Raw genomic sequence first — 21,295 nt, 5'->3', positions numbered from 1 at the left:
CAATTTTATTTTTATCTAATACCCTACTAACACTGCTGTGTTTCACTCTGACTTGCTTCTTTGAATCTCGTAAGAACCCTGTAATTTTTTTTGTGTTCTATTTTATTGTCAAAATTAAGATATGTAAGCAGATGGTATGCAGACTTTTTCCCAGTATTCCATCCTTAGCTTCCTCCCTCCTATTATTATGCAAAATATACTGAGAATGACAGCTACTTAAGATAGGGGAAAAGAGAAAAATTCACACCAGAATAAAAAAAGATTTTCAAAGGAACTGAGAACCTAAAACTCCTATCTCTTCAAAGAACACTAATTAGTGTGTTAGTACCCTAGGATTAATTATTCCCTTGGTTCTTATTTGCAACCATCTCAAGGGGGTAAACCTCACAATCTTACATCTATTGCTGTTAGCCCTTTTAAATAGGGTGACTAAAGAGACAGCCACCATTCTTTCTCTTCAATAAAGCAGATTTTAGAAAGTGCGTTTCTTCCACAATTCATTGAAACTACCTTAAAAAATGAGTTATGCTCAGCATCAACTGATGAGCTACTTTAAAGGCAGTGAAAATGAATCAGAGTGACCAGCTAGTTTCCATGAAATATCTTAGAGTGTATTTGTGTTTTTAGGACAAAAAGTTGAAAGAGAACAGTATAAGTAGATTATATTCATGTTAGAATTATCTGTAATGGAATCGTGACTGGTATTCTCTGCGCTAGAAATCTGCAGCAATTACCTCTGGGTGATTCCATGAGAAATGGAACCGTCAAGTCAGCACATCAGATTATTATATATGTGAAATGTTTATGTGACACTCTAGCAAACAAATCTCATATCCCTACTGTGCTAGTCATGTGCAATGGAAATCTTTTGGTGTATCTCTGCTCACAGAGACTCACAGCTTACTTAAAGAAATGAATCCAGGCTTTCTTTAGACACCTAAATGCTACTTAGATTTCTAACATAGGTCCCTACGGTATCATAATTTTGACTTGGTGACTAGATCATATAATTTCTAGTTACTTCCCTACTGGTTTTAAAGGCAGCCACATTTACTTACTCATCCCTTATAAATTCTTGGTACAGTCTTCTCAGCCCCCTCTTGTTTTCCAGTGTTGATTTGTTACAGCAAATCTGAATCATTTGCTGGCATTCCACTGGCTGGTTTATTATCTTTTTTTCCCCCATAAACTTCAGATGATCACAGTATTGTTTCTTCCAGTCATATTCATGACTATCCACAGAAAAACAATCAGAATTCACTGTCAAGGGCCATGTGACCAAATGATAAGTTTTAAAATAGTTTTAGTATGAAAATTAACTGAAAACTGACACGCTGTGACTATGCCTGCCTACAGTAATCACTACTGGTGCTATTCACCTCACAACGTGAACATCAGTCACTCAGAATACCAATAATGTGGGTTTTTCTTTCCAGATAGATAGAATGTTCAAATAATAAGTAATGTTGGCTTTATTGGGTATATATGCAGCTTCTTTCATTTGGTTCACGTCTTGCACAGCAGTACTCAGAGTCATGTAATAAAGGTAGGTAGCTATGGCTTTTAGAGTATTATAACCATTTTCCGTGTTAAATAACTATGCTTATGTAACAACATATTTGTGATGTTAAATGATGACATTCTTTGATTTTGGCCTACTCTTTTATTTTCACTTGCTAACAGGTGTAGTGTTATTCCTGGTACAAAAAATCCTGTTCTTGCTACAGAATTAAGCCATCATATAAAATTACTATTGTATCAAGGTCTCTGTTACACCAAGCATCTGTATTAATACCTGCAAACATCCAGCAAACCAATTAGGCACTTGACTAATTCAAAGCACAAGTCATTCTGGATGGGTGACCCATTTAAAAGATTAAGAGCTTCTGATTTTAACAATAGTAGAAATCATTACTGTGTTCAGCTTTAAGTCTCTTCTTACTAAGAATGAAATATGAAAGGGCTAAAGCAAGTTGCAAAATACGTTTTTCATTGATAATTAAATAGATGCTTCATACAGTCCTGCTAACAATACAGAGAATAAATGCAGGCAAACATTTGTAAGCTTACTCTTTGATGTTTAACTTGAAAATCAAAGACAAGAAAACATGTTAATACAATAAAATTGTTTTTATATGATTTACGTGATGTGGAATATGATTTTATTACGTTTCTAAGAATAAAAATAGAGTACTGAGATATCCAACTAAATATGTGTTTGAGAGCCTCAACATATTAAAAGAGCTGAGTTTCTTATTCTATGACTGCTTTTATTTTAGTTATCTCTAGAATTACACTGCAGCTTTCTTTTCAGCACTAAATGTGAAACAACTTCTTGACAGTGATGATCAGAAGTACTGCTTATGCAAATTGAGAAATTGCAAGACACAAAGATGCGTAAAGTAAGTTCAGGTGGAAAATAAAACCAAGCCTCATCTCTAGATGATGATTTGGATTCCCTATAAGATGTTAAGTTTGAGTAAGAATGTTGAGTATCATTAGGAGTTGGGAGAAGAAACTGACTATGTGATTAGCTCATTCATGCTTAAATTCCCTTTATATATAGAAAAAAATTACTAATGTTAAACTATTGTGACTGGTAATTTCAGAAAATCTCAGTTAAAAATGAAGTGTGGTTTGGATTATGTCTCAGAAAAACACAGAACAACAGAGAACCGGTCTCCCCAGGTAAACAAAGATGATTAATTTGGAATTGTTTGAAGTTTGTTTACATAATACATATATAACAGGAGGCTTTCCCAGGCAAATGAAATGCCTCGGGAATCATATATCATAATGGAAGGGGGGAGGAAATAAATTAACGTATCCACAGCAAGATACTTGTGGAATTTAAACTGGTATTCACCACTTTCCTTACTGAAAAAACAGTCTGTATTTCCATAACATTGAGATAAAAATACTTGCTTTAAGTTTAACTTAGTCTTGGATATAACCTTTCTTATAAAATGCATTTCCTTAGTTTTAATGAAACTAAAGAAGAAACATTTATGAAAATATGTGTCAGATGCTTTTTCTTGTATTTTGGCATATTTTACAAGCCAATAATTCATCTCCTCTTGTTCTTTTTGTACACATACAGGTATGCACATAGATCTATGTGTTTTTCTCTAGCATTAAAACCATAACAAGGAGGTTTTATTGGAGAGAGGAGAACTTCTTTTAAAGTTACTCTTATTCTGAAGCAGGTTTGTATCAAACAAGCTTATATACACACGTTTGTTTACAGAAAACGTTAAACTTTAAAGGAAAAGCAAACAAAAGCTTTTCATAATATCTACATTTCCCCCATTTTGCTGGTTAAGCAAAATCATATTAAAGTTGCTTGACTTTAACAAGCGCATAGATGCTCTCCTAATGTTAAGTATCCACGAGAAGAACTTTTTATTTGTTTTTATATGCAGAAGTTATCTTAAAAACATACAAGCTTTCTGAGGAGATTAGTATTTAAGTCTGAATGAGTGTCTGATAGGATCACTGTATCTTCTTGGAAATGGCTGAAAAATATTGGAAATATGGGTGTCCTTTCTGACACCCATGGGGGAGGGGTTGGGGAGGGGGGGTCCGTCTCTCCTGACTGACGTTTCTCTCAGCCATTTAGAGCTTGTTCTGCCCGCTGGATTCGGGGCTATTGGTCGGGAAGGCGAGGGGGTGGGCGCAGCGTTGGGGTAGGTACCGTGGGTGCGGTCGCTCCCGCTACTCGTTGGCACAGCGGAGTTCGGTTGGGTTGGCTCGTTGAGGTTGGCGGTTGTGAGTCTGTTCTTAGCAGCCGGTTCTGATCGTGCTTCTGTAGCTCCGCAACGCCCTTCCTGCTCGGGGGTCTCCTAAGCTTACAAAATGGCTGACGGACGGGACGTCGCGTCGGATCAGCTCAAGCAGTGGCAAAGCCAGCGAGGCTCGCAGGTATCGTTGGGGTCTATGATGGGAGAGAGCGGGGCTGCGGAGAGCTGCCAGCCGGCCCCACCGGCTGTTGTGCGCCGGGCACGGTCAGGGCGAGGTGCCCTCGGCCAGGAGGGGTGGCTGCCAGCCGGGCGCCGGTGCTGCTGGCACGGACACTGGGCACGGCTGGGGCTGATCGATGCCCAGCAATGAGCTGCTTATGCGGAGGGCTGGCTGGGATCGAGTGTCCTGTTATTACAGCGGAGAACTCGGTGAAAGAAGGGTTAGGGGGTGGATTTGGGGTGAAAGGTGGGTTGAAATCACGTAAACAACTATATAGGACTCTGCCTTCCAAAGACAGAGTGTGTGCCAGAGTGCTTGGCTGAGGTTGTAAATGTTGCACCAGTTGGCTGCCGTTCCCTTTCAGCGAACCCCTGTGCCAGTTTGCTGCTTGGTATCTGCTGACAGAAATATGTATATGGTGTTAAACACTCCTACTGATTGAATAGAACGGCTGCCTTACTAAACATGGGTGGCTGCCATAGTTCCCACTGCTCATAGTTATCTGTTGACTGTTTTCTGTTCTAAACAGCACTCTATATAGGCGACATTCCCACGATCGGTTGTTGCTTCATCATATTCCACCATGTTTTATAGTATTTTCATGTAGTGCAGCTAATGCCTTTTGTATTAGTGCCAGCTTTTCTGTAATGAAACAGCATTTAAATATAGGCCAAAGTTAATGTGAAGATTGGGAGGTAACACGGAGTCTGTGTTTCATAAGGAGTCATGAGACCTCAGGAGAGAAGGTAGGGGTGACTTATTAGAATTTTAAAGTAACATATATAAGGTGCAAAGTATCAGTAATGCCTGGAAGAACGCACTTTGATGCATAGTGTTTACAACAGCTGTGGCTAAAATCCTCCTGGCTTTGTTTCTTTCTTTTCTGTGCTTCAAATCTGCGTGTTTATCTCTTAAGGCTTTGACTTTATGCAGCTTCCAACCGTTTGAAAACACAGGCAAACTCAACTCCAGAAGTAGTCTGGGAGTTCTCTTAAAGCTAATGTGGTTTTCCTTCTCTCACCTCACAGAGATGGAAGTTGTTTTGTATGCCCTGCATGCCATTATCCAGAAACAAAGGTGACTATATATATCCTGCCAGTTGAAAGTGTTTATACTCCTAGTTGTAGGTATATGGGTTGCAGTCCTACAGCTGAGCTTCGTACAATTTGGAAAGGATAAGCAGGGCTATGCAGTCTGAACAGGTGGCTTCTCAAAGCAAGCAGTGAAACCTTTTATTTGATTGAAAACTGAGCAAGGTATAGGTATGAGAATCAGTAGAAATATTTTTTTCCCTTGACAAACTAGAGATAATGTTTTAATTAAAGCATCTATTTAATGCTCCTTTAATGCTGGTTTAATGTTCCTTTTCTTGTTGTGTTTTCTGCAGTACTCAGTAAAATAGCACTGGCATCTTTAGAGTGGTGTATTTATATGTAGTGCAGATATACACACCAGTAGGAAAAAAGCTTATATATATTTATAATGTATTTAAGGAACTGGAAGTATAGACTGAATGTGCTGCAGAATTCCAGCAGATGCAACCACTTGTTCACTCTGCAGGTGATATGGGGGAAAGAACTGGAAAGGTGAAAGTGCAAGAACTCATGGGTTGGTAAGAAGACAGATTACTGGGTAAAGCAGAAGCTGTATGTGCAAGCAAAGCAGAGCAAGGACTTCATTCCTTTGCTTCTCTTTGGCGAGCAGATGGTGTGTGACATCCTTCTGGTCAGTGTGGGTCAGCTGTCCTAGCTGTGTCTTCCCAGCTCCTGCTGTCAGGGTAACATGAGAAAGAAGAAAGTCTATGGCTCTGTGCAAGTACAGCTCTGCACTCCTTTGGTTTGAGTGATTCCTGCTGTTGGACTTAACTGTAACACAAAACTCAACCCATAGATTGCAACAATTTAAAGCTGTGTCTGTTACAGTTTCCACCTTCATTCCTTTCAAACCAGACTATACAATTTAACTTGTAATGAGCTTTTCTCCTTGCTTTTGCTCAAGCCTGGGCTTGCCTACTGTCTATTAGTCCCTTGGAGCTGTATGTGCTTCCACCTGACCTTACTGTGAGCCACAGTCCCTTCAGATGTCTGTCTGCTATGTTGTAGACTTATCCAGCACCATAGGTGCTTTGAGGTCTGCCTGTTCTGCTTTGAGCTTATTAACAGGGTGTAGCCTCTTCAGGAGCATACATCCTGTGGCACTGACTTATCCACAGTCACTTTGTACCTGCTGTGGTGTGGCCTTTTCAATGAGCCTCAGTCCCTTCAGAGATTGCTTCTGACATTGCCTGCTGTGTTGTGTACAGTTGCTTTGAGGTACTTTCACAGGGTCTTATCCACAGATGCTGCAAGGTGTATCTGCTGTGGTGCAGACTTCCCCATGGCCACAGATGCTTCAGGCTGTATGTACTCTCACGTGGGCTCATCTGCAGGGCACAGTCATAGAATCACAGGGCTGGAAAAGGCCTACAAGATAAGATCATCTAGTCCAACCATCCTTCTGTTACTATTGCTATGGCAAGCCATTAAACCATATCTTGTAGCTCTTCATCCAGATAATTCCTAAGCACTACCAGGGATGGCAATTCCACCACCTCCTTGACAATCACTCTGAGTAGAGTTCATTCTGGTGTCCTGGCCTGTCCAGCCCAGGCTGTAGCTGTTATCAGAATGTTCACAAACACAGTAAAATAAACTGATAAGGAGTAGAGCAAATGGCAGAAGCAAAAGCAACCACTAACGAGCACCAAACTCCTACCATGCAGTAAGTCAAGTAAGCCCTGTTAGCAGCTAAACAGCTGAAGCATCTATATATCTGGATCTAGTGCTGTTCCTTTCAAATCTGTCATCAGCTTGAAGCCTTTATGCCCCACTTTGGGTGGCTGAAAAGATGGAGTTATGGTATGTCACAAGTGGGCAGCCCTGCACCACAGAGCCACTTGCTTTCTCTCCCTGAATGGGATGGGAAACTGGAAAAGCGAAATTGTTGTTGGTTTGCTAGGTAAGGCAAAAGTCATGTGTGTGAGCAAAGCTAAACAAGGAATTCACTTACTACTTCCCATTGGCTATCAGATGTTCAGCTGCTTTAGGAAAGCAGAGCTCATTGCGTGTAATGGTTCTCTGGGAGGACAAACAGCTTCATTTCCACTTTTACTGTGGCTTGTATTGTAGAGCATGATGCTATGTGGTATGAGATGTCTCCTTTGTCAATCTGGATCAGCTGTACTGTCTGGATCCCTTCCCTGGTCCTTGTGCACCCCAGTCTGCTGGCAGAGCAGCATGAGAAGTTTGTTTTTAAAAGAAGTACTTGCTCTGAGTAAGCACTGCTGTACAACAACTGAAACATCAACCTGCTGTCAGTGCTTTCCTCAAAAATCCATGGCATCACATAAGCCCCTATGAAGAAAACTTAGCTGAAACCATGATACACGCTTTTTTGGGTGTCCTGTGACACAATAGTTAAACAGATACATACATTATGTGGTTTAGATAGAGGACTTTCAATTTCTAGTGTTGATAGTGATTTTCTTCCTTTCAGAAGCCAGATGCCTTGACCACTGCTGCTGGCAATCCAATAGGAGATAAGCTTAATGTTATGACAGTCGGGCCACGAGGACCTCTTCTTGTTCAAGATGTTGTTTTCACTGATGAGATGGCTCATTTTGACAGAGAGAGGATTCCTGAAAGAGTTGTACATGCAAAAGGAGCAGGTATGTTTTATAAGTGTAATTTTCTCCCTGTGGGATCATGTTTTAAGAAGCTTTTTAGTTGGTGTATCATTACAGTTGGACTGAATTGGATTATAATCTATCATTTAATTAACAACAATGAGAGCGGCAGGTAAGGCCTGGTTTAGAAAAACTATGTGTAGATTTTTGATCCAAGGTAAATGGATCAACTGTGTGAAATTTAAAAACAAACAAGAAACCACAAATACAGCCAACCACAAAAAGTACCTGTCGTAATTCAATTATAATAAATAGATAAAGTGCTATAAGTCTGCAGTACTAGATTAAATTTATACCAGTCATTATGCGAAGGGTCAAAGCTGAAATTTAAAGCACTGAAACTATTAAAAAATATAAAAATGTAATTATAGCCCTTTGATTTCTTTTATATATTGTACTATTCACTGTACTCTCTGCTTCATTTGTCTGTTCCTTCCAACTACTCTTCTCTGCAAGGATGTATTAAGCATCTGTGTTTTAGTATTTGTTTCTGTGTTTTTTTGATCAAAAACTTTTTAATACCTGACGTATCTGTCTGCCAAAGATAGTTGATCTTTAATACTTGAACTAGAAAAAAAGTCACATAGAACTGACACCACTGGTTTCTGTTGAACGTTGCTCTAAAACAATTAAATATGGGACTGAATCTTGTAATAGAAATCTGTAGAAAAGGTTCTCTTTGGTAGGGTAGAGAGAACTGTGTTGCTTTGTCTTGTTTAAAGACAGATCATTGATTCTGAAACAGTTACCAAGATCAAACAAATACTTATCTTCCTCTGAGGTGAATGTATAAAATCTTGGCAGAAGAGCACTCAAAGAGTTACTGTTTATTATTATGTAGAGTAGAAGTGAGATCTGTACTGCTGCCAGGAGCTGTTAGCAGTCTGTTAAGATGGGGGCGGGGAAGCGCACAGTGCAAAGACTGGATTTTGTGTGTTGTAAATTTTTATCTGTACAAACAAATTGGTGGTTTAGTGCATAGATTTTAAGCCATTGTATTTTCATATTTGTTTGCTTGTTTTTTACTTAATGTTGTGTGTTTAACCATAATTGAATAATATGTGGTATGAGTGGAAGGAAATTATGTAGATCTGATGTTTTGAAACTATATTTCTTCAGGTGCCTTTGGCTATTTTGAAGTGACTCATGATATTACCAAGTACTGCAAGGCAAAAGTGTTTGAACACATTGGAAAAAAAACCCCAATTGCTATAAGGTTCTCCACTGTTGGTAAGGCTTTAAAATTATGTATCTTTATTTTTATATATATGTGTGTGTATGTATGATATAAAATCTATATCTATATATCCCATAGTTAGCACTGATATCAGTGTTGGAGTTACAGAGCAATTATGTTGTCCTTAAGATATTTTAGATGTTTTGGTACCAAATCCCTCCTCTGTGAATTTTATTTAATTTTTAAGACCTTAAACAGTAGCAAACTAGTTCTACGCCTTGTAGCACCAGGCACCAGCCCACTGTGGGTACTTTTTTCCACTTGAAAGTGAAAGAAAGGGTGGTCTGTACTATTTCTGGTTCTTATGGAAAGCTTTGTTTCTGGAGGGATCATGGTCAACACTTTAAAACAGCAGCTTTACTCTTTAAATTTGAAAGCCTGAAATCTCCTAGTTCCTAATGATGGCTAACATTAATAGTTGCTGAATGCCTCCAGAACACTTGCTGACATGTGGCAGATACTGTTTCTGTGGTATAAATTCACCTGCTGAAAAGATTACTTTGGATAAAGCAAGGGGTTAATGAAGCATTACAAGTCTTCTGTAAGAAGCTGCATTTTCATTGGGTACATTACTTAGATTGCTGTTCTCCAAGTGAGAGCTTTCAAAACGGGATTTGATATAATAATGTACTTTTAGTTAATTCAGTTGCTTCAGACGCTCCCTGAAGTATTATTGCAAGTATGCAAAACATTCTTGGAATGCAATAGATTTTAGTTAGAACCAAGCAACAACAAAAACCATTTTCTTAGTATCTTAGTTTTATTCTTTGGTTACTTATCATAACAATTCCATATGTTTGTGTTTCTTCAAGCTGGGGAGTCTGGGTCAGCTGATACAGTTCGTGACCCTCGAGGCTTTGCAATGAAATTCTATACAGAAGAAGGTAACTGGGACCTTGTAGGAAATAATACTCCTATCTTCTTTATTCGGGATGCAATGTTGGTGAGTAAGCACTGAAGATGATGGTATTTTGTGGAAGAGACCCAAAGTTTTTTCATACCTTGTTCTTGCTTTACTGTGAAGCAAAAGTTGTTTTGACATACTTTTTAAGTTCTATCCATTAGGTGTTCCAAAATTGTTTTGGCTTGGTAAGGTGATGCTAAAAAAAAAAAAAAAAAAAAGCAAGTACTTTATTACTTATATTGTTACTTTAATAGCAATCATGCCTAGTTATTGCTAGTGCACATCCTACAGGATCACAGCCCGCAAGTAAACAAATAGTGGTTTTAACTTTCCAGTTTGATCAGCTTCATTAGTGTTCATATGCAAAGTTAAGAGTGTTTGCCTTTCATTGGACAGAAGTTGAAAGCATTTTCTGTCTTTGAACATTCTGTTTATTCTAATGGTAAATATTCTGCTTTCATAGTCAAATCAGTAAAATTAGAGTAACAAATCTGATTGCAGGAAGTAAAATTCAATAGAAGATTTTTCTTAAAGCTTTCTATTTCTCCAGTGTTTTGTTCCTTTCATAGCTAAAAACGTTGACTAAAGCTGCCAATCTTGTTTTATACAAGGTTTGGTTTATTATATACCATGTATTTGGGGATATGAAATAAAACTTGTTTTTTCCTCTCTTCCCTTTCTTCCCTGGGCAAATTAGTTTCCATCCTTCATCCATAGCCAGAAGAGGAACCCTCAGACTCATCTGAAGGATCCAGATATGGTATGGGACTTCTTGAGTCTTCGCCCTGAGTCTTTGCATCAAGTAAGTTTCTCTTCTTGAATTTCATATTACAGCAGCATGTTTTTAACTGAAACTTTTTTTCTGGAAGCCTACATAATATTTTAGGCACAGTAGAGTTCAAAGGCCTTTAATACCTTTGATATTGAGGTTTTTAGCACTTTCTTCTAGTTTTGCCTTTTTTCTTTAAAAGAGTATGAAAAAGTTAGATTTATCTCATTTCTGTGGTCATATTTTACATAGAGATGGAAAGAATGTTTGTATGTTTCCTTAATACTAAGCCCATGGGAGAGCTGATTAACAATGAGCCTGTATATTAGTGTCAGCATATGAAAAAGAATGCTATATGAAAAGCTAAAGAAAATTGAAATGCAGTTGTGTTTTTTAAAATGAGATGGTTTCATATAGTAGTTTTCCAGTTACTACTGCTTGGGAATAGAGATACGACAAGCATTGTTTGATTGTAAACCTGAAGAAAAACAGCATTCTGAGTAATGTTGGTGCTATGTTTGTTGCCTAAAGACACTTAGGGGTTTGTTATTTAGGACTTAAAATTTCAGATGTTCTTTATTTTATAGAAAATCTTATTTCTATTTAAATATCTATGCTTTTTTTGCTCTGTGTTATAGAGAAAATTACAGCATTATCACTAAGTTGATGTATTTTTCCTTTAATATTTAAAGTGGGTGTAACTCTTTGAATCCTTGTTGCATTCTGTATGGGAAACTGGTAATCACAGCCTGAACCTCTGATTAATCAGCTGAGGCAAGTGTAGGGTCAGTTGCGGGAGCACAGGTGAGAGTAATCTAGCTGTGCTCCCGGAAGGGGTGAACCTCAACTCCACCTCCTCTAAGACCTCATTTAAGGGCTGACCACCACTGAGGCAGCATCTTTTGGAGATTGCTCCCCAGTGGAGACTGCCTCAGCTTTCTGGTCAAGGCATTGACATTGGTGAGTTTTCCTTTGCTAACAACTTTTGAATATCTACACCATAATCTTTGTTAACATCTTTATATTAGCCACCCTTACACATGTGCAAAATCTAAGAAGTCTTAGTTTATTAGAAACATAAATTTCTCTAGGATGTTGATAGAATATTTAATACTAAATATTTACAGTGATGTATATCATATAATAAGTGACCTACTTTCAAGTGGTTGTTTAATTGAGCTGTTAAATGAGCTAATATTGTTGGATTCTTCTCTTTAGGTGTCTTTCACATATAGTGATCGTGGTATTCCTGATGGATATCGTCACATGAATGGATATGGATCTCATACTTTTAAACTTGTTAATGCTAGTGGGGGAGCTGTTTACTGCAAATTCCATGTTAAGGTGTGCTTTTTCTCCACTTAACTATTGGAAGTAGAATTTATGCTAAATTCCACTTGAAGATTGTCTGAATGCTCTGTATTTTACTTCTACTTTAATTCAGAAGATAGTTACTTAGTGCATATACTTAATATATATTGTGTGCGCGTCATTTCAAATCGATTGCATGCATTTAATATATGTAGAGGATGTTCTGTAGAACTACTACACTGACGTATGCAAGGACAAAGAGTATAATCCTCTTTCTGAGATCTCTGTGGCTGAAACTTGTAGAACTTTCCTACTTTGTTGGGAAGTAACTCAGTAGCACATCCCACTTGCAAACAACTTCCCTGTTTTAAAGACAGTGGAGCTGCCTAACTTGTTAAACTTCAGTTAGTGGAGCCTGGCTGCTTACCCCTGAAGCAAGGCTTGAGAAACCATTATTCTAAACTAAGAGGAACTGCATAGCAGCTTTTAGTCCTTGAGTTGTCAGATGATTATTAAAATGGCACTATAGTTCCTGTTGAGGATGTCAGAGAAATTTCAGAAGAAAGAAATTTCAGAAGAATATCTAAAAAGACAGATTCTATATGAATCTTGGACTTTCAGTATTTGCTAACTTTCCGTCAGTTTATTTTGGCACGTGATCTGTGGGAAGAGATGATATGATGGGGCAGTAGAGGAGCACCCCATCCTATGGGGGGAAAGGAGAAATATCTTCGCCTTATGATTGGTAGAGATCATATTTTCATGTTTGTTTGTATGTAGTATAGCATTACATTTATTTCTGTTTTATAAGAGAACTCACTTTTACCTGGTAGCCAGCTGTATTGCTACCCAGACTGGTATTACTGTAGACTGGGACAGTCATGCTTTTAGTTCTTGGGTCTTGTTAAAACACGTTGTTGTTATTATTGTTTATTTCCTTTAATTTCTGCATGTCATACCTGGTTCTACTGCTTTTGTTCCTTTTAGACCGATCAGGGCATCAAAAATCTTTCTGTTGAAGAAGCAGGGAGGCTGGCTGCTACTGATCCTGATTATGGAATTCGTGATCTTTACAACGCCATAGCCAATGGAAACTATCCTTCCTGGTCTTTCTACATTCAAGTTATGACTTTTGAAGAAGCAGAGAGGTTCCCATTTAATCCTTTTGATTTGACTAAGGTATCTCTGTTGTTCTTCCTTGCTGAAACAGTTGCATTTTGTCGTCTTGATGTTGGTCTTGTTTTATGTCAGACTTCCATTTGCTGTCCCAAAGAATGGCACTTTGGAAGGTAGCAATATACATTCACTTTTTTTTTCTCAAATATTGCTCTCCCCAGATGTCTAAATATTTCTGACCTTGAAACTGCAGCATGACGAAAGTAAGGCTAGTTTATCCAGTTGCTTTTTCTTAGTAGCAGAAAACCATCATGCTACCAGTTCCACATACAATGCTGCATTCCTAGGCATCTCTTCAAGTGCCTGTGGGTATTTCATTTAAGCAATCATGTGCTGGGATTATGCCATGAAGCAATAATTTTGCACAAATGCTCCATATGAATTTCAAAGGACAAATTCCTCAAAATGTCTGTTAGTGAAGTAAGAAATAATTCAATAATGTATTTTCTCTCAGTTGAGACTTTATTAAGCAGCAATTGCCTGTTTTGTTACTTAAGCTGCATAATACTGATTACATTTATTTTAATGCATGCATTTTCTCTTATAGATTTGGCCACATAGTGACTACCCTCTCATTCCGGTGGGCAAGATTGTCTTGAACAGGAATCCTGTCAATTACTTTACGGAGGTGGAACAGATGGCATATGATCCTAGTAACATGCCACCTGGTATTGAACCTAGTCCTGATAAGATGTTGCAGGTAATCTACTGTTTGTGCAGTACTCCTTGGGTGAAATCTCATGTTTTGTTTATGTAAGCATTGTAGTCACTTTATGTAACAGCAGTAAAATAACTTGACAGATAGAAAGCAACTGTTTTGGTTTTTTTTTTGTCTTTAAATGATCACAATTTGTTGATATGCTTATCCAGTGTTTAGATATTAACAGAATGGAAACAACTGAAGGAATGGAAAATCCAAAATTTAGAGGGCATCTGCAGTAACTTCTTGCTACAAAATCTATTGGTCTGACAAGAGGAATTGTGTAAGGCCTTAGTAACAGTGCTTGCTTACTTAAACTTTTATAGAATAGTTTGGAATTAGGAACTCTTGAGTGTGAGAAGTGGACTTCAAATGCTCTGAAATACAGAGAGAACTAATCTTAAATTTAAATCTAAACTTAAATATAAAAATTGCTTACAAGTGAGAAAATACTGATATTGTTCCTTAATGTTTAGCACCGCTGTGGTGTTTTTCAGTTTTAGACATGTAACTCCTATGTCGGTATAGTGTTAGTGTTCTGAAACAAATCTTGTTGGTAATTGGTAACAAATACCAAGTTGTGTAAACACAACTCTGCATGCTGTTTTTCCACAGGTAATTTTGTGAAGTCAGTTTCTGTCTGTTTCACTTTGAATGTGCTTTAAGTGATGTCAGGGATATATAAATATGCGTAGGAAACCATCTTCTGCCTTTTACTATTTAGTGTATCATGGTTTTAATTGGGATATACCGGGTACCTGCTACTTGCTGAAAGAGCTTTTCTTAATGTTTGTGATGCGTGTTTTAGGGTCGTCTTTTTGCATATCCTGACACTCACAGACATCGTCTGGGACCAAACTATCTGCAAATTCCTGTGAACTGCCCCTACAGGGCTCGCGTGGCCAATTACCAGAGGGACGGGCCCATGTGTGTGTCTGACAACCAAGGTACTAATAGAAATCCTTAAAATATGCTATTTTTGAAGGTACTGCAGCTTTTTATTTTCACAGGAGATTAAAGATATTTTCTAAACAGTTTTTATTTTACTTCCTTGTTTCACAGTGAGAAACATTACTATGTTAACATATGTCTTTTTTACTAATTTAAAAGTATGTGTATGTTGGTTACTACAACTTCTGGCTTGTATCAAGAAGCTGATTGTTCCAATTTAGGTTTTCAGATTTTGTGTGTATTTGTCACTTGTGAAAAATATTCATTTGCAATTTGAGTGCCCGCACACTGTACATTGTATGCATGCATACAAGCTGTATATGCATACATATAATGGCTCTATATCTCTTTCATTAATCCAGAAAACTGGACCTCATTTCAACATTTGTGTGGGAAGCGTATTTGAAGTCATGTAAGAATAGTTTTATTTAGAAGCTTTAAAACACATGTTAAGCTTCACTTGATTGAAAAGCTTACAGACAGGTCATCTACAGAAAGGGGGTTTGCAGGAGAATGTGGCCAGTCATGTGAATTCATTAATGTCCCTAATTTGTTCATTTACAGGCTTCTAGGGACAAACTTATTGAAACAGTTTGAATCGAGAAGTTCTAAAATACTAATTATTTAATATTCAATATGCCTGAGAAATGGTTTCACAAGTTAATTACTGTTTCTTTGTTTGTACTGGTAGGCAAAAATCTGCTCTAAAAATTAAAGCCCAAATCTTTTAAGAAGTCTGTATCTGCATTTTTTTTTTTCCCCCCCCTGGTTTCCATGAAACTGAAAGGCAGAAATGTAAATCCCAAGGCTAGAATTAAAGATTCACCTCTACTGTGTGATACATTGTGCTAGTGTTTGCCCACTGTTGACTGACTTGTATCTAAAAATAAGCAAGTATGTACTTGAGCTCCGATTCATGCCAAAACCACGTATTCCTCTGGGCTATGAATAAAACTTCATGAAGGAGGAAGTGAAAGTGTTGGAAAACAGGAACTTGAAAGCAGCTCCTGCTTCTAAGAAGCTTTGTAAGTTCATTGTGTTTAAAATAAACTGTGTAAGGGTCAAATTCAACAAGATTTCAAGTAAGCCGGCAGAAGTATGTTTTCATTGCACTTGGATTAAAATCTTGAATGATTCCCATGACTTTATTAAAATTCTGAGCAATGGTGTAGAGGAAGTGGCTGGGACTCCTAATTTTTGAAACAAAGCAGTTTGTTTTTTAATCCTGAGATCCATGTAAATTCTTCTTGTACTAAATGTTTTTTAAATGTTGGCTAGAAGAATGCTGCTGTTGATAACTGTATGTGGGTAACTGCTTTCAAGAAGGTGAATCAAAATTGGGTAATTGGTTTTTAGATTATTTATTTTATTTTTCTTGCTATTTTTTGTGTTCTCTCTTCAGGTGGTGCCCCAAACTATTATCCAAATAGCTTTACTGGTCCAGAAGATCAGCCTGCTTTGAAGGAGAGCCGCATGTGTGTTTCAGGAGATGTGCAGCGTTTCAGTAGCGCAGATGAAGATAATGTGTCTCAGGTATGATGCATAAAGGGACTTCTGCTTATTGCAGAAGATGAGCATATAGGCTGTATGAATGATATTAATAAGGATCAATCAAACATGAATACCTTTGATGCATTTTGGCTAACCTGAGATGAAGCGCTTATAAAATTTTGGAAGATGTCTGTACAGCTTAATAATGATTAATAACTGAGTTCTTGCTGACAGAACCACTAATGAGTTCTCGTAGAACTCTGACATCATTTTCTGAGCATTCATATGTAGTTTTTTCCTGCAACTGGTCTATGCAGATACCAAAACTAGAATGTGCACGTAATGTAATGAGCTCCAGTTTCTTAATCTGGGGTGCAACAGTACATATTTGTTTTTGTTAACTAGGTAAGCATTAGTGATTTTAAGCTAGGAATGGCAAGGGTTGTTAGCAGATTTTCTTGGGGAGGGAGGGTGGGGGGGGGGGGGGAGTAGTGGGAGCAGCAAAAATTGGTTGCATATGGAGGTGAATTTAAATATTGCTCTACTATAGGTAGGATTCTTTATTATCAAAGAAATAATAGCTAAATATCAGGCTGCTGCTGGTTGAATGACTTGCTTTTGGAAATGTCAAAATAATTTCTTTTCTAATTTTAAGGTGCGAGACTTCTATCTCAAAGTGTTGAAAGAGGATGAACGCCAAAGGCTGTGTAAAAACATCGCTGATCATCTTAAAGATGCTCAACTTTTCATTCAGAAGAGAGCTGTAAGTAGTCTGTTTTCTTTCAGTCTTCGATCTTTTTTCCACACTCTGCCAGGCAGTCTAGCAACTTTGCCAAAGTAGCACTGTGTGCCTGGAAATGAAGATAAGGAATACTGCTTCTAGATAATTTGTGGACTTTTCTTTCTTATACAGGAATTGCAAGCAGAACATTTTAATGTGTGAATATGTATAAATAATGTAGAATGTGTTAGAAGGACTTATTCCCAATGAGAAAAATTAGAAGTAAGCTGAACATCAGGGATGTTGTCTGGTTTACTTTGACACTTAAAAATCAGATGACTGTCAATGTAACGTTTTCCTCTAGTTAAGGAAGAGATGGTGAGTTTCAGGGTGGGTCTAGAGCTTTTTCCTAGTTGAGTTTTATTTAAATTCAGGACAGGCCTTTTATATATCATTATAGAAACAATGATCCATTGTGTTCATTACTCCTTTCTGGTAGCCGAGAATATGACTGTTAGTTTTGAAAATATTTTTCCATCCCTCTGTTCTTCCTTCTGTATTCAGATGATAGAGCACAGAATAGGGGAAATGTCAAAGAATGTCTCAAATGGAGAAATAAAGTTATTGCATTTTATGTTGTCTTCCTGTTTAGGTGAAAAACTTCACTGATGTTCATCCTGACTATGGTGCGCGTATTCAGGCACTGCTGGACAAATACAATGCTGAAAGTGGGAAAAAGGTGCGCTAATGACTTGTGTTGCTGAATTTTGTTGAACCAAATATTTTAGTTTTATTCATATGTTTACCAGAATGAAGAATCTATTTTAACTCGCATTTGATTTTAAATGGGAGAAGTCGGTGCTTGTGGAATTACAAAATGAGGGAACATCGTTCTACAACAAAATTATTGGTTAATCAACATTAAATTCAGTGTAGTTAGTTACTTTTCAAAGGCTTGAAAAATAAGTGTAAATGCTTTGCAAGGTGTTCAGGTTGATTCTTCATACCAAATTATTTTCTGTTTTCTGTAGTGGTATAAAAGACACTTTAATGGGACTTGTCTGACTACACAGAATAAGATATTGTTGCTCAATTGTACTTCTTTTTTCCCTGCAATTTCTGTGACTGCTTTAATGGAATTTGCTCTGAATATTTTTCTTGTATTACTTTCTAGGATGTAATTAGGACATACGCACAAGCCACTTCTCGTGTGTCTGCCAAAGAGAGATCCAACTTGTAAAGTGTGCTACAGAGAATTACCATATGAGTTTTGCGTCCATACAACTGCAGGACATCCTGTTGAAAATGTTATTGAATGTAGCAGAATTCCTCACAAATTTTTTACAGGCTTGATTTATTAAGCTTTCAAGTGCCTGTATCTGTACTGGAAACAGTAAGTAACACAAGCTAACAATCCTAGTGCCTTTCAACACTAGTGCTTTACTGCTTGCTAAAAACATGGTGTTTTCAAGGAAACTAATTACAAAGTTTTCATTTCCAAGAGAAAACATAATTTAAAGTTCTATTCCTTTTTTTTTTTTCTTTTTTTTTTTTAAATTTAAAAATTTCTCTGGTTAAATTGCACAATAGGACTTAAATACTGATACTGTGATTATCCTTATGGATAAACTTGTTCATGTTAAAAAGCTGAGATTACTTAGTATTTCTAGTAAAGTAGTTACCTGTGTGTATTTGTAGGCTCTTCCTTTTCAATTTCATTTTCGTCTTCCTGAATTAAAACAATACCTATGCACTAGTTCTGGTAAAATACTGGTTATTTCTTAATTCCTGTTGTCAAAAATGAGTCTGAATAGGAAGCTTATCTCATATATGTAATTTTCATTCCAAACGCTTATTGAAGGTAATAAATCTCTACTTATTAAAGTGGTGTCAGAGATAACTGATCTCAGGGAGACAGTGAGGGCAGTTACTTCTGTAAGGGGTGAAAAATGTTTTTTCTTATTTACAAGAATTTAAATTGATAAACATTGATTTTCCAAATGTGTGGAGTATTAACCTCTGAATACATTGACTTACAAGCTTAGGTGCTTTAAATTATTCCCAATAGCTCCTAAAGTTATTTCACTGCTGTAATCTGATGTTGTTGTTTGTTGCTTAAGCCAGAGCTGGTTTTCAGAATTAAAGTCTAATTGAAAACGGTATGTTTGTATGAATATGCATGTATCTTTACTGGAATAAAAGGGATAACACCTGATTTTAGGCATGCTGGTATGTTGTGCACTGTTTGCAATTTAGTTAATTAGTACATAAAGAAATTGAAACCATTTGGATTAAGATGTATTCTTTATTCTTATAGTTCAAAGGAGTTTCTTTAGCATATTGACATTTTATCTGCGGTTTTGGAGTATGACCTTTAATAGTACTTTATGAACTGAGACATAAGTGTTTGTATTTTAGCTATACACAGTGTGTTCATACAACAAAGCCATGGCTTAAGCTATTTTTTTTCTAGAGGCCAAAATCTCAACAAGTGTTTTTTCTTAATTAACGTGAAAGTATCACCCAGTTATGGGGTAACTAGTGTTCAAACAGATGGCTGAAATTTAGAATAAAAATTTGTCATACTTATTACACATCTAAGCTACTCCTAATAGAGTAAAAATGGTTTTCTAACTGCACACATTAAGCAATTTGCCATGCATCTATCTTTCCAGCAAGTATTAATAATTCTGCCTGTTACTTCTCCCTCTTCCCTTACCAGAGAGTAAGATCGATGCATATATGTAATCAGTCTATATCTTAGTTATGCAACATTGCCCTCAATTTGAAATATATCCTTGCCTTGTTTGCCTGCCAGTATTGCTTCACTAGCATTTGGATTGGAGGAAGCATGAATGATGATAAATGATTTCAGAGCTGAGATACTACCTTTTAAGCAAATATTATACTAGTTTCAACAGTTGGTGCATTTGCAGATCTGCTTTGAATTGTATTTAGAGTAGGTGTACTTCTGGATTTAGATTTCAAGCATGAATTGGTTTATGTGAAATGATACGGACAGATTAAAAAAAATAAATTGATAAAGTTAACTAAAAACATTGTAGAAAGCTACTCCAATTAATTTACATGCTAACCTGTTGTGAAAAAAGATCTATGTGATAAAGTAAAATGATACTGAACGACGGTCTGTTTTACCCTGGGGTTTGTCTGGGCAGTTCTGTGGTCAGGCTGGTGGGAAATGAAAGGTGCATAAATGGGCAGGAGTTTTTCTTGCTGGCACAGAGAATCTGAATGAGTTTTGGGAAAGAGTGAGCAAGACTTAGTCTGTAATTTTTTGTGATCTCTGGTAAACAGATTATGTTGCTTTTTATTTCTGAAATAAAACAATTAAAAACTTCTTAGCCACATGTTGCCTCTTTTGTGAGCATCTATTCAATCAGTTTATTTTAAATGTAAGTATGAATTTGTTAATTTGAAAAGGCAGGCTGGCAAGGTGGTGGAGTTACTCTTTACGTGAGACCTCAACTACAGCATATTAAGCGCCACTTGCAGGGGAATGGTGAACAAGTGGAGAACTTACAGGTAAGAATTGAGAGGCAAGCTAACATAGGTGATAATGTTGTGGGTGTGTAGTATAGGCTGCCTGATCAGGGGGAGCAAGTGGATGACGCCTTTTACAAGCATCTGGAAGTAGCTTCACCATGCCTGATATTTGTTGCAGTATGGCCAGGCATGCAAGGTCCAGGTGGTTCCTGCAGTGTGTTGATGATAACTTTCTGAGACAGGTGGTGAGAGGGGCTGATAAGGAGGGGTGTGCTACCTTGTTATTACTAATCAGGAAAAGCTGGTCACAGTAGTGGTGGTTGGGGGGAAGCATGGGATGCAGAGACTGCAAGATGGTGGAGTTTCAGATTTTGTGTGGAAGAAACAAAGCAGTGAATAGAATTGCTGCCCTGGACTTCAGGAGAGCCAGCTCTGACTTTTTCAAAGATGCACCTGGAGGTATCCCATGGACTAGAGTGTTAGAAGGTAAGTGGGGCCTGGGAGGACTGGTTGGCACTTAAATAGCACTTTATTCCATATTCAAGATCAGTGCATCCCTAAGAGTAAGAAATCAGGGAAATGTGGCAAGAGGCCTGCTGGGTCAGCAAGGAACTCATGGATAAACTGAAACTCTTGAGGTCTCTTCCAATCCCTGTGATTCTGTGAACTGCGTGCCTCATACATGCTGTAAGATAACCTTAGCAAAATAGTGGCTAAACACATCTATTGATCGTGAGTTAGAAAGGGCATTATGACACAGCACTCATGGTGGTTTTAATAAAATGTTTAACACAAACAGCTGTTCCTTAACCTCAGTGGCATGGACAGATAAAGGCAGTCTGAACAA

General features: G+C 37.4%; 1 protein-coding gene and 1 long non-coding RNA gene across 2 annotated transcripts; both read left to right on the top strand.

Moving 5' to 3' along the window:
* Positions 1-1,442: 1,442 nt before the first annotated feature.
* On the top strand, positions 1,443-3,206 carry LOC146760641 (uncharacterized). Its single transcript, XR_014946967.1, has 3 exons — positions 1,443-1,546; positions 2,610-2,688; positions 3,101-3,206. It is a non-coding gene; the product is annotated as an uncharacterized LOC146760641 (long non-coding RNA).
* A 469-nt stretch (positions 3,207-3,675) lies between these two features.
* On the top strand, positions 3,676-20,308 carry CAT (catalase). The gene is made up of 13 exons (XM_015863594.2): positions 3,676-3,921; positions 7,495-7,666; positions 8,804-8,914; positions 9,734-9,864; positions 10,523-10,627; positions 11,813-11,938; positions 12,893-13,084; positions 13,629-13,781; positions 14,590-14,728; positions 16,135-16,265; positions 16,879-16,986; positions 17,597-17,683; positions 18,119-20,308. Exons 1-13 carry the CDS (start codon positions 3,856-3,858, stop codon positions 18,182-18,184), a joined length of 1,587 nt encoding a protein of 528 aa, XP_015719080.1. The 5' UTR covers positions 3,676-3,855; the 3' UTR covers positions 18,185-20,308.
* The last annotated feature ends 987 nt before the right edge of the window (positions 20,309-21,295 follow it).

Source organism: Coturnix japonica, chromosome 5 (genome assembly GCF_054131305.1).
Source record: "Coturnix japonica strain WE chromosome 5, WE-NBRP24, whole genome shotgun sequence".
Lineage (NCBI taxonomy): Eukaryota > Metazoa > Chordata > Aves > Galliformes > Phasianidae > Coturnix > Coturnix japonica.
The sequence above is the reverse complement of the archived record's forward strand: the minus strand, read 5'-3'. Positions and strand labels throughout refer to the sequence as shown.